This window comes from Raphanus sativus, chromosome 9, assembly GCF_000801105.2.
Source record: "Raphanus sativus cultivar WK10039 chromosome 9, ASM80110v3, whole genome shotgun sequence".
Taxonomy (NCBI): domain Eukaryota; kingdom Viridiplantae; phylum Streptophyta; class Magnoliopsida; order Brassicales; family Brassicaceae; genus Raphanus; species Raphanus sativus.
In genome coordinates this window covers 30,601,130-30,613,760 of record NC_079519.1, presented here as the reverse complement: position 1 = coordinate 30,613,760, position 12,631 = coordinate 30,601,130, and the positions used below count along the sequence as shown (strand labels likewise).

The 12,631-nt window shown below is 41.4% G+C and overlaps 2 protein-coding genes across 2 annotated transcripts in view; one reads left to right on the top strand and one right to left on the bottom strand.

Annotated features, from left to right (window-relative positions):
- Nucleotides 1-4,889, bottom strand: part of LOC130500221 (uncharacterized) — a 5,029-nt gene extending 140 nt beyond the window's left edge. Inside the window, exon 1 of the mRNA XM_056994985.1 lies at nt 23-4,889. Coding sequence (XP_056850965.1) covers nt 23-4,889 — 4,867 coding nt within the window. The remainder of the gene's footprint in view (nt 1-22) is intronic.
- A 566-nt stretch (nt 4,890-5,455) lies between these two features.
- On the top strand, nt 5,456-8,959 carry LOC108825867 (indole-3-pyruvate monooxygenase YUCCA6-like). Its single transcript, XM_056994247.1, has 4 exons — nt 5,456-6,663; nt 7,660-7,908; nt 8,006-8,128; nt 8,278-8,959. The coding sequence occupies exons 1-4, from the start codon at nt 5,941-5,943 to the stop codon at nt 8,524-8,526; spliced, it is 1,344 nt and encodes a 447-aa protein (XP_056850227.1). The 5' UTR covers nt 5,456-5,940; the 3' UTR covers nt 8,527-8,959.
- The last annotated feature ends 3,672 nt before the right edge of the window (nt 8,960-12,631 follow it).

Below are 12,631 nucleotides of genomic sequence, written 5' to 3'. Positions count from 1 at the left end.
GCTCGTCCTCCAGAGTGATTGCCTGCCGCGCCTTCGTGATTTTCAGCCATGACTAGCCGCGTTTCATCGCCTGATATGCATTTCAGGAGGACCTTGTTGGCGTTCCAACGGTGTAGTTCGCCGTCGATGACGACGTAATGGGCACTGCGTGCTTTCAGTCTTCGCGCTAGCCACTTATCATCTGGGAGGGTGCCGTGTGCTAAATAGTTGATCAGATCGGTACGCCAGTCGGGGATTTCGTCTGATGAGGAATCGATGTCCATTTCGGCCGCAACAGCTACTGCAGAGACAGAGGAGGTACTCGCACCTTGTGCCGTGATGCTGGGGTTTTCGATCCGATGAATGGGAATTGTCCGCTTGATCTGATCGTGGAGCTTGCTCCCAAGGGCTGCCAGAGCATCAGCGCAGACGTTCTCTCCTCTGGGGACTTTGGTGAGTTCGAAAAATTCGAAGTCTTTCGTGAGGTCCTGAACAAGCTTGAGGTAGGCGTCCATTCTTGCATTATGAGCATCGTACTCGCCGTTGTACTGACTGGCGACGAGCTGGGAGTCGCAGTAAGCACTGAGGCGTTTGGCTCTGACGGCTTTGGCGAGGCGTAACCCTGCAAGTAGGGACTCGTACTCAGCCTCGTTGTTGGAAGCGGGAAAGCCGAAGCTAAAAGACTGTCTTATCAGTTCGCCGGTTGGGGATTGGAGCTGAACGCCGGCGCCAGACCCTTTATTGGTCGAGGAGCCGTCGACATGCAGGATCCAATTGCGAGACGACACGGCAAGATCCTGCTCGAGTTCGGGTGTGAGTTCGATCAGGAAGTCAGCGAGGACCTGGGACTTGGCTGCTGTCCGGTTCTTGTATATGATGTCGTGCTCGCTGAGCTCCATTGCCCACTTTGTTAGTCGCCGAGAGTGGTTGGCGTTCTGCATGACTGTTCGGAGGGGTTGATTGGAGAGAACTTCAACCGTGTGAGACTGAAAATACGGGCGGAGTTTTCTCGCTGAATGTACCACCGCAAGCGCCATTTTCTCGAGTGTGGGATAGCGGGTTTCGGCTTCTGTCATGCGCTTGCTCGTGTAGAAGATCGGTTTCTGTTCCCCCCGATCTTCGCGTATGAGGACGCTGCTGACGGCGATAGGCGTGACGGCGATATAGAGGGTGAGAATGTCACCCGCTTCCGGTTTCGAGAGGACAGGAGGGGTAGTCAAATATTGCTTCAGCTGGCCAAAGGCTTCCTCACACTTGTCGTCCCAAATGAATCGTTTGTTTCCCCGCAACAGTTCGAAGAAAGGAAGGCACTTGTCGGTAGATCGCGAGATGAACCTGTTGAGCGCTGCTATGCGGCCGGTGAGACGTTGCACTTCTCGGCTGTTCTTGGGGCTTGGGAGATCGAGGATCGCCGATATCTGTTTAGGATTAGCCTCAATTCCTCTCTGGGTGACGATGTATCCGAGAAACTCGCCGGACATAACGCCGAACGTGCATTTAGCCGGGTTCAGTTTCATACCGTACTCGTTGAGCGTTGTGAAGCAGTCTTTGAGGTGCGAGAGATGATCCTCGGCTCGGAGCGACTTGACTAGCATGTCGTCGATGTAGACTTCCATAGTGGAGCCCAGTTTGTCGGCGAACATGCGGTTGACAAGGCGTTGGTAGGTGGCTCCCGCGTTTTTAAGCCCGAAGGGCATTACCTTGTAGCAGTATGTACCTCTGTCTGTTATGAACGCCGTCTTCTCGCGGTCATCAGGATGCATCATTATCTGGTTGTACCCGGAAAATGCGTCCATGAACGTCAATAGGGCGTTACCAGCAGTCGACTCGACCAAACGGTCGATGTGTGGGAGAGGAAAACTGTCTTTTGGACAAGCCTTGTTCAGATCAGTAAAATCGACGCAGACTCGCCACTTTCCGTTCTTCTTTTTGACGACGACGGGATTAGCAAGCCAGTCGGGGTATTTGACTTCCATGATGGAGTCGGCGGCGAGTAAGCGGTCCACCTCGTCGTTAACTGCCTTTGATCGTTCAGGTCCTAGCTTTCGGTGCTTCTGGCGGATAGGCTTAAAGGTCGGATCAACGTTGAGCTCATGGGAGGTGATTGCTGGGTCGATCCCTTTCATATCGGAAGTAGTCCAGGCGAAGGTAGAGACGTTCTGGCGGAGAAACTCGGCGAGTTGCTGCTGCATATCGTCCGGTAGGGATGCGCCGATGCGGATCACCTTGCTAGGATCGGTATCATCGATCGGTATCTCTAGCACCTCTTCTTGCTGGGGAAACACCTTCTGCAGAGGGTGTGCAACGGTGTTGACATGCGACGTCTGTCGCTGTAACTTTATAGTCGCGATTAATAGATCTCTAGCAGCCTGCTGATCGCCTCGTAGTGTTCGGATCTTTCCGTCTTCTCCCGGAAACTTCACGCATTGGTGGTAAGTTGATGGGATTGCTCGCATTGAATGCAGCCAAGGGGTGCCGAGGATCGCGTTGTAGGGGGCTTTAGAATCGACGACCGAGAACTTAACGGTCCGGGTCGTGCCACATACGTACACTGGAAGGCGAATGGTGCCGATCAGGGCTTCGGATGAGCCGTTGAAACCTGTGAGGGAGCGGGACGATGGCTTCATACTTCCAGTGTCGACGCCCATCTTGTCGAGTGTGGCTCGGAAGATCAAATCGACCGAGCTGCCGGTGTCGACGAGAATTTTGGTGACTTGGCAATCACCGATTCCGAGTTCGACGAGGAGAGGGTCGTTATGCGGCATGTGGATGCCGAGGGCGTCGTCGGGCGAGAAGGTGATTTGATGATCGTTCTCGGGTTTTGTCGGCCATTTACGCGAGGACGTTGCCTGACGACGGTAGTCTTTGATGGACCTGACGGAGTCACCGCAGGGCGGGGATCCACCCATGATGACGTTGATGACGTTGTCTTTGTCTTGGTTGGAGTTCGGAGTTCTCGAAGCTTCGAGCTTTTGTCGGAGATCGGAGTACAGAGGACGATCGAGCTGACTTCGCAAATCTGGTTTCCTAGAATTGAGCTTTTCTCGCAAGTCTACAGGGCGGGGCTTCATGGGACTTGGGTTGTTCAACCGGCGAGTCTTGGAGGAGTTGATCCTCTCGCGCAGATCAGGGGTGTGATCGACCGTGACTGCTGCTGCTTTCTCCTTTCGCTTGAGGACGTTCCGTAAGTCGCTCGATGATGGGCGGCTTAGCTGAGTGCGCAGGTCTTGAGGAGAAACTTGTTCAGGCTCGTCGACCGAAGATCCCAGTTGCGTTAAGACGACGTTGATACGTCTTCTCGCTCTTGAGGGTTCGTGATCGCCAGTGTGCTTGGGGGACCTTCTGAAAACAGTCTCGACGCGGCGCCGGTTTCTTGGTGATTCCTCGTCGCTGGACGAGTTCCCCTTTTCCGGTGATGCTGGAGTTGCTTCTTCAGGTGTTGCTCGCCTCTCTTGCTGAGGAGCTTTACCTTGCGACTTGCTAGTTTTTCTATCCTTGTTCTTGCTCCAGCTCGTAGGTCCCCGGGCCCTAGGTTTCGGAGGTTCGATTTCGAGTTTCCCGTTCGCGACAGAAGTGAGAAATTGTTCGAAGAGCGTTTTACATTCTCTGGTGTCATGCGACTTAGCGTTGTGGTAGTCGCACCATTTCTCGGCTCCCGGAGGCCGAGAACTAACTGCTGCGGAGGAATCCGGCGGTTTTCCGTCGGTTTCGCGGTTGTAGACGTTCCAGCCTTTCTCTCGCACGACAGTTGTTGACGCTGGGGAGCCCTCTTCGTCGACAGCATAGACGAAATTCCTCTTTTGAGTTGCTTTATCGCCTGACGAGTGCTGTCGCGGTTCATGTCGACTATCCGCGTTTTTTACGACGGCTTTGTCGGACGCCGCGGCTTTAGATGCGTTCAGCTTGCCAATAAGGGCTTTCGTATCCTCTTCCATGCGGATAAAGTTGTGAGAACGGGCTATGGCGTCGGAAAGAGACGTTGTAGGGTTCCTGTAGAGGTCATCACGGAAAACGGAGTGGACATACAACGTGTTCTTAAGCGCAGCGACCGCGACGCTGTCCGGCAAGACGACCTTCGAAACTATGGCCTTGAACTTTTCCATGAAGCTGCGCAAGCTTTGGTCTTTTCCTTGGGTAAGGTTGAATAGATCGGATACTGTCGCGTCTTCCTGAGTGAACATGATGTAGTTCTTGAGGAAGGCGGACGACAGGTCGTGAAAGTCTTTGATAGAGTTCTCGGCGAGGCCGGTGAACCAAGTAAGAGCTGGCCCTTTCAAGCTTTCAACGAAAAGTTGACAGTAGCCGGCATCACGTTCTTCGTCGGAGAAATTCGCGCGGCGTACGGCGATGTTGAAAGACGTGATGTGAGTCGTTGGGTCAGTCAAGCCTTCGTACGTCGGCAATCGGAGCTTCTCGATGTGTCGTAGTCTGACGCCGGTTATCGCGGGTGAGAACGGTGTTCGGAGGGTGTTCGCCAGAACGCGCTCTATCTGCGGGGCAGAGGTGGTGACGCAGTGTATCTTGGAGTTGATGTCCAGGAGCGACTGTTTGAGCGCTGCAACTTCGCGAACCATCTGTAGATCTGGGTTCGTAGGGGTGAAAGGCGCGGCGTCTGGGTTGAGAGTGCTGGGAGGAGCGCCTTGGTTCGTCGGGTTAGCAGCTATGTCGCTGGCAAACAGTTGTCTGCGAATGGTATCAGTGGCTGCGTCTGGAGCGCCGGCGAGAGGAGCGAGCAGCGCGGCGATTGCGGCGATTTGCTCGGTAGCTGCCTTTTGAGCGGCGTCTTGTCGGGCGAAACGCTCCATGATGGTATCGACAAAAGCAGGGGCTATCGGGATAGCCGTGACAGGGGTTGGGTTCGGCGCGTCGTGTTCGTCGCCGGAAGTGGAACCTTCGGGGTTCTGACTCATCTTTGCTAACGTTACTTTGCTAGTCCCACGGTGGGCGCCAACTGTTAGAACCGAGTTCGGTCGAAACTAGTAAAGAGAAGACGAAGAACTCGTCTGTGGGTTTAACAAAGACGTTTTATAGATGAAGTTATCAGGACCAGGTTACAGTGGGAATGTAAAGAAGAAGACAAGACGGAGCTCGAAGAGCTGGCTGGAAAACAATACAAGATAACGGATAGAGATGAGAGAAAACCCTAGATCTAGCCGTCTTGTGAGTGTGTAAAAGTGTCGATCCCCTCTCTCTAGCACCTCCTCCTTCCTTTTATAGATGACTCTGCCAGTTCGCCCTAGGATTCGCTGTCCCGTATGGGCTTTAGTCGATAGGTCGGTTAAATGGGCCGTTGCCCTTTGGTCGCCAGGTCGACTAGAAGTCCTCTTAGTGGGCTGTCTTTTAGGCCTGTCTTCTGTGGATCGACAGGTGATGTGTCATCGTTCGCCGGGCCTTTGGAGGGATACAATCTCCCCTCTACAATATATATAGACACACATATGAGAGATTGTCACATCAAAACTAACAATTTATATATCTCCCTTTCATATAAGTTTTAACGGCGGTTTAGGAGACCCGTAGTTCTCTGATCATCCTCCGGTTACCACTCTCAGCAAAACACAAATCAACTAAAATCTCTCACTCTCTTTACTCATTCTTCTTATTTGGATAAGATCACTCTCTATCTCCCTCGTTTTCAGCAGACTCGATCCAAACCCTAACCTCTTTGATTCCTTTCACAAAAATATTATTTATTCCCTTCAAGAAACCAATTATAAATATTTTGACAAAACACTTTTTTTACCATCCCTCTTTATTTATTCTTACTCCACGCCATAAATGTCAAATTGTTCGATTTGTCCTTTGCCCTTAATTACTGTCAACACCACCATCACTTCTATACTACAAACCCTTCTCGTATTCTCTTAAGAATACGTACTTTAAATACATTACAAATACACACTCAGCCCTTATAAAAGCAAGAGAAAAGAGAGAGACGTGATTCTTGGTTTAGTTTTCTTGATGGATTTATGTTGGAGGAGAGAGATGGAAGGTAAACTAGCACATGACTACTTGTCATCCGCAAAGAGCCACCATGGTAAGATGACATCAGCGCACAGTCCGCACCGCATCTCCGTCGTTACCGGACCGGTGATAGTAGGCGCCGGACCATCGGGACTAGCGACGGCGGCTTGTCTAAAAGAGAAAGGGATAACTTCGGTACTACTCGAGAGATCAAACTGCATAGCTTCACTATGGCAGCTCAAGACATACGACCGGCTCCATCTCCACCTTCCTAAGCAGTTCTGTGAACTTCCGCTTATACCCTTTCCCGACCACTTCCCAACTTATCCGACAAAACAGCAGTTCATCGAGTACCTCGAGGACTACGCCAAGAGGTTCGATATACGACCGGAGTTTGGTCAGACGGTTGAGTCGGCTGAGTTTGATGAGAATCTTGGTATGTGGCGCGTGAAGAGCGTGGGTGAAGAGGGCACGACGGAGTATGTTTGCCGGTGGCTGGTAGCTGCGACGGGGGAGAATGCTGAGCCGGTGGTCCCTAGGTTTGAGGGGATGGAGAAGTTTGAGGCCACCGGGGTAGTTAAGCACACTAGTCACTATAAGAGCGGCAGAGACTTCGCCGGGAAAAGGGTTTTGGTCGTCGGATGTGGAAACTCCGGCATGGAGGTTTGTTTGGATCTCTGTAACTTCGATGCTCAGCCTTCTCTCGTTGTCAGAGACGCTGTGAGTCTCTTTTCTCCTTTTCTTGTTTTAAGAAAAATAGTTTGGAGATTAAATTAACTTTTTCTTTGTTTTCAATATTTTTTTTTTGTTTGGCTCTCTTTCATGTTTTGTATAGTTTTTCTATGCTTAAAAAACAAAAACACATAAAAATGTTTAAAAAAAAAATCAAGTTGATCTTCTGATAAAACCAAAAAAGTTTTTAACTCAAGATATTATCTACTTTGTTACAAACTTTTTTCTTCTAATTTTACATTAAGTTTGCTTGTTTTGAGATGTTCTAGTTATAGTCAAATATCTGAAAAGGAACTTTGATTGGACACTCATGATTCAATATAAAACATCATTAGTTTGAAGATTTGTTAAAAAATGTTTATTTACTCTTCTTATTAATTGAATGGTTTTAACAAGATTGTATTTTTACTAATGACAAATGTTTCAAAAATGTGTATCTATTTAATTATACTATTTCATAAAGAACCCAACTATATTTATATAATAAATAAGGAAAATCCAATCATACTCTTTAATTGACCAGCTGATCAAAAGATTAACTTTTTGAAATTAATGTATTTTTTCCTTTTTAGTTTGATTTTTTTTTTTGAACACCTCTTTTTAGTTTGATAATATTGATATTTTTCTATTAATCTGTTTTGAATTTTTGTTTTAAAACTATGAAAATGGCTTGTATTCATCCTAATTTAAGATTTTATTTTGTCTATTAGGCCTTGTGACTTCAAGTTCCAACAATGCTGTTAACAGTTTTATGAATAAAGTTTACCTAATTTCTTTAATACGGAAATGCTATTTTTATAAATGAAAACGATCAGAACACTCACTTTATTGGGATTATCACAAGCATGCGCAAACATTCTCACCCAAAAAACATATTCTCATAACTTTTTAAAAAATAAAAAATTACATATAATATGATTTTCTCATTCGAAATTTTATAAATGCATAGTATTTGCTAATTATGTCTCTTTTTAACTGGTGAAGGTGCACGTCCTACCACGAGAGATGTTGGGTACTTCGACTTTTGGGCTGTCCATGTTGTTACTTAAATGGTTGCCCATCCGGCTCGTTGACCGTTTCCTCTTGGCTGTTTCCCGGTTTATCCTCGGAGATACCACCCTGTTAGGTCTAAACCGTCCCCGGTTAGGCCCATTAGAACTCAAAAATCGCACCGGAAAAACTCCGGTTCTCGACGTTGGGACGCTTGCCAAGATCAAAACCGGAGATATCAAGGTACTGTATATCTTAATCAAATATGGTATTATCGTTCATATAAATGCTAATAACGAACCGGTTTACTGACTGATATTGGATTTGTTACTAACAAAAGGTGTGTTCCGGGATAAGAAAGTTAAAACAACATGAAGTTGAGTTCGATAACGGAATAACGGAGATATTTGATGCCATAATATTGGCAACTGGCTATAAAAGCAACGTACCCTCTTGGCTAAAGGTAGTCAATAATGATAATATAGTTATTTTCATCCTTGTCCACTTTATTTAAAACAATCATAAAACTCTTATTAAAATTTGAATGTTCCTTATAAATATATAACCGTTGAAAAGTCGCATTAAATGGGTTTTAAACAAATAATTCTGCAGGAGAATAAAATGTTTAGTAAGAAAGATGGATTCCCAATACAAGAGTTTCCAGAGGGATGGAGAGGTGAGAGTGGGCTATATGCGGTCGGATTCACAAAACGTGGAATTTTTGGAGCATCAATGGATGCAAAGAAAATAGCTCAAGACATATTCGAGTGTTCAAGAAAATCATATCAAGCACACAGACATATACAAGTGTTATGCATGCCAAGAAAAACTGGTCAATCCTATAGTAGATTACTAGAATGATACATTTCTATTAAGAAGCAACATAGCTTGAAGTCGCAGGTAGCGATCAAATAACAAAACTGATGGTTTTGGGGTTCAAGGCGAGAACTGAGGAGTGGTTTAAATTAAGACTTATCTCCAGCTGCAATGCAAATTGGGGAATTGAAAGAAAAGGAAACTCAGTGCGGATGATTGTGATTGTGGTGGGCATTGATGATCATCTGATCAAAGGAGAGGAGGGGACCCTCTCTCTTTGCGTGCTTATAACCCACTTCGTAGATCTTTCTACATCTTCTCTCTATGTTTCAATTTTTTTTAAGTTTTACTTAGTTAGGTATGCTCTTTGTTTTTCTTGCCTTTTTCAGTTCATTTTTTTGCCAGAGTTTGTAGAACGTTTATTTTTGTTATATACATGATATCCCCTATATATTAAAAGAAATGCATTCGTAATTAATGCATTCACAATGTATTTTCTGAATTTGCTGACATGTCGCCTTCACAATCATTTAACATTTAATGCATTCACACACTAAGTTTTTTTACTACATTCGAGATAATTTAATGTGTTTGTATTCTATTTTTTTCAATAAACTCTTTTGGTTATACATTTTTAACATTTGTAATAATGAATTGAAATTATTTAAAATTCTCATTGTACAACTACTGAATAATAACATTTTTAAAAAAATCATTAAGATTCACATCAACTAAAATGCTTGAGCGAGAATGTTTTAGAAATTGAAAGTTTCATATCTAACTTGATTTCTTGAAAAGAGACATGTGACATATACGGTGATGAGTAGGGTCCAACACTATACTCCAAATGTATAGATTGTTTCAAAATGTTACTTTTGACAACTGTGATATCAAATAGTGTCTACACAACTCATGGAAGTCTCTTTCAAAGTTCTTCTCGGGTTTATGAAGATAACACTTTACTGTTTGGTTCTTTAGAGGAACTTGACAAGATTGAGAGGAGGAGACAGGTTGGTGAGAATGATTGGTTGGTGAGAATGATGATGATGATGGGAATATAACTCTAAACCATGTTTTATGGTCGTGTCCATGGATGGCTGATGGTCTGAACGAGAGTGACTAGAAAGGATTTCTTTGGAGAGCTGATTGCACCGAGAGTTTTCTAAAACAATCGAAGTTAAAGGTAAGTGGTTAACTTCTAATGATATTTTCGTATGTGATTATTTAAATTTAATGTGTTTTGTTTACCGTTTTAGATGATCATAAGATCACATGAAGGACCTGATGCAAGATCAGATCGAGAAAACATAGAAAACATGCTATGCAGGTACTCACATTAACACTAATCAAAATTTACATTATTAAACTCAATAAAAACCAAATTTCTATGAGTATAAATATACAATTTTTTATATTATGTCTAAGTTCAAACAACAAAATAATAATAGATTATCTTATATAAAATATAAAATCTTAAAATGTCACCAATATTGTTTGTACAAACAATACAAATAATATTGGATGTCCTTTTTCTTAAACTATTATTTAGATTTTATTTGATTTTGTAAGCACTTAGAAACTTAAAAATGAAACCATTGGTTCGACATAAGAACTGTCGAAAATTCATATAACATGAAACCAAACAAATATAATAGTTTTAGGTTTATCACCGAAAAATTAAAAAAATCGATCACTTCAACTGAACAAAACAAAATAAATATGGATTTAGAATGGTATTTATATTTTAGGAGGTTAAAAAATAACGTAATACCGAACGAATATCCAGATTAAACAAATATAATGTTTTCTATCTTAAAAAGTAGGGCTGGGCAGAATATTTGGAACTGACGAACCGAGCCGAAACCGAACCAAAATTCAGGATCCGAACTCGATCAGACACGAGGTAAATAACCGAATGGTTCCTAAACTGATGTATCCAAAGAACCAGTACTCAACCCGATCTGAAACAAGAACCGAATGAGTATCCGAAGATTTCCGAAATGTAAATATATATTTAAAAATATTATTTATAATTATATGTATAATTATTTTAAAAATTAAAATCAAAATTATATATTAAATATATTAATTATTTTGTGTATTTTCAGATAAAATATGATAGTTTGTATAGAAATACTCAAAAAACCGTGTCCAGTGAGTAATTTTAGTTTTTTTGGTACATTTGGGTGGTTTGGATACAAAATACCCGAACCGAATCAGGTAATATGGTTAATTTGAGTATGAACAAGTTTCAGATATATTAGTTATTTTTACATCAAAACCGAACCCACTCGAACTTGGGAAGACTTGACTCGAACCCAACTCAGAGTTTTGTAATATTCAAACAAGACTTAATTTTTAAACCTGAGAAACCCGGTATCCGAAAAAAACGACGGATACCTGAATACTCATGCCTATTAAAAAGATAACAAAATCAATAATCTCATTCCGTGCAAGGCAGGGGTTATTACCTAGTTTGTTTAACTAAAACTCTTGCTTTTTAAAACGGACATGAGCAATTGAATTGTTAATAAATAATGATACTAATAAAGCTAAGAAAAATGCCAATGATTTTTCGTTGTCGAAATGATTTCATTCCCTAGTAGAAGTATCATATTAAAATGGACCACTGCTTGTACTTTTTTTTTTTAACACAACCACTGCTTGTACATTTGTCAGAAATTAAGTCCTGCACATTTATAATTCTGCTGACCCTTTTCCCAATTATTGCTAGAAGTACGGTATCCACATGATTTCTTGTCATATTTTTGAAATTAAACTAGCTATAGCTATATAAACTGTCGTAGATCTCATGTCAGATAGCTTCGGTTTAGATTATATCATGGATTTGTTATCTTGGCCGCATTAATAGAATCTTTAAAATTCGATGGGAAATGGTAAGAATGATAGATGTAATCGAAGCCAATACTGATTTTTCTTTGTCGATCATTGGAAGAATTACGCCCTTGTTGTCTTGGGTTCGTGGTTTCGTGTAAAAAGTTGATTTTGTGCTTCTTTCCATCTCTGTTAAAAAATGTTATACGCTAAGAATTGACTGGTTGGGCTGTAGAATGTTTTTACAGACAAATTTTTATTTACGGCCATAAACTTAAATCAATAATTTTTTAAACATAAAAAAAGACCACAACCCAAACTTACAGAAGGTGAATTATTGGTCCGACCGGTAATAGCTGTACGTTTAAAAAAATTGTTGTAGAAAAAATATGTAGATTTTTTGCCGTAGAATTTAGTAGAAAATCTCCAAAAACTGTTGCGGACATTTGACTTATAAAACACGTGTACAATTATAGACTATTTCGAGAATTATGATTTAAAAAAAAAAATATTAAAGCTTTATTACTGTAAACTTAGTGATGAGAAAAATTGGACTGTACACAACATCTACACCAACTACTAATCACACAAATAGGCTATAGCAACATTATTATTTTTAAGTTTTGATTTTGTTTCTTTAGAAATGTTGTAGCGAAATAATGATTTTTTTTCTTTTTTATATAAATTTGGTTAAATCTTATCATCAATATTATCATTTAAGTATCATTGAGTAAAAGCCCAATTTTTCTAAATTTTTTTGTCAAACTATAGATGTTTGATTGTATAAATATTATAATATATTATATGTAAATGTAAAATATTTAAATTATAATAAATTAAAAATAAAAATATATAGATATGGTATATAACTTACATTTTCTTCTATAACTACATCATATGTTATCATAATATTAAATTGTTAGATAAAATTTTAAAACTAAAATTATCTTTAGATTATTTTTTATTTGATACTAAACAGAAATTTTTTGTTATTGAAAAGGTACGCCCCTATGATTCTTTGGTGGCTGCTGTTGGATTTTGGGGGAAAGAAAACAAAATATTCCTAGAATGAGCAAAATAAAAACTATACATTATAATCTCTTTAGATTAATAATCTATAAATTAATATCTCTATAAATTAATATAATTTCATAGTTTCAAATTTAGTTTTTGGTTCAGTTAATATCTTGATAAATTAATAATCTCTATAAATTAATAAAAAATCATAGTTTTTGTGTAGTTCCAACATTATTAATTTATAGAAGTTTTACTGTATTATGAATATTTTGGACGGCAAAATAAAATTTACTATTTC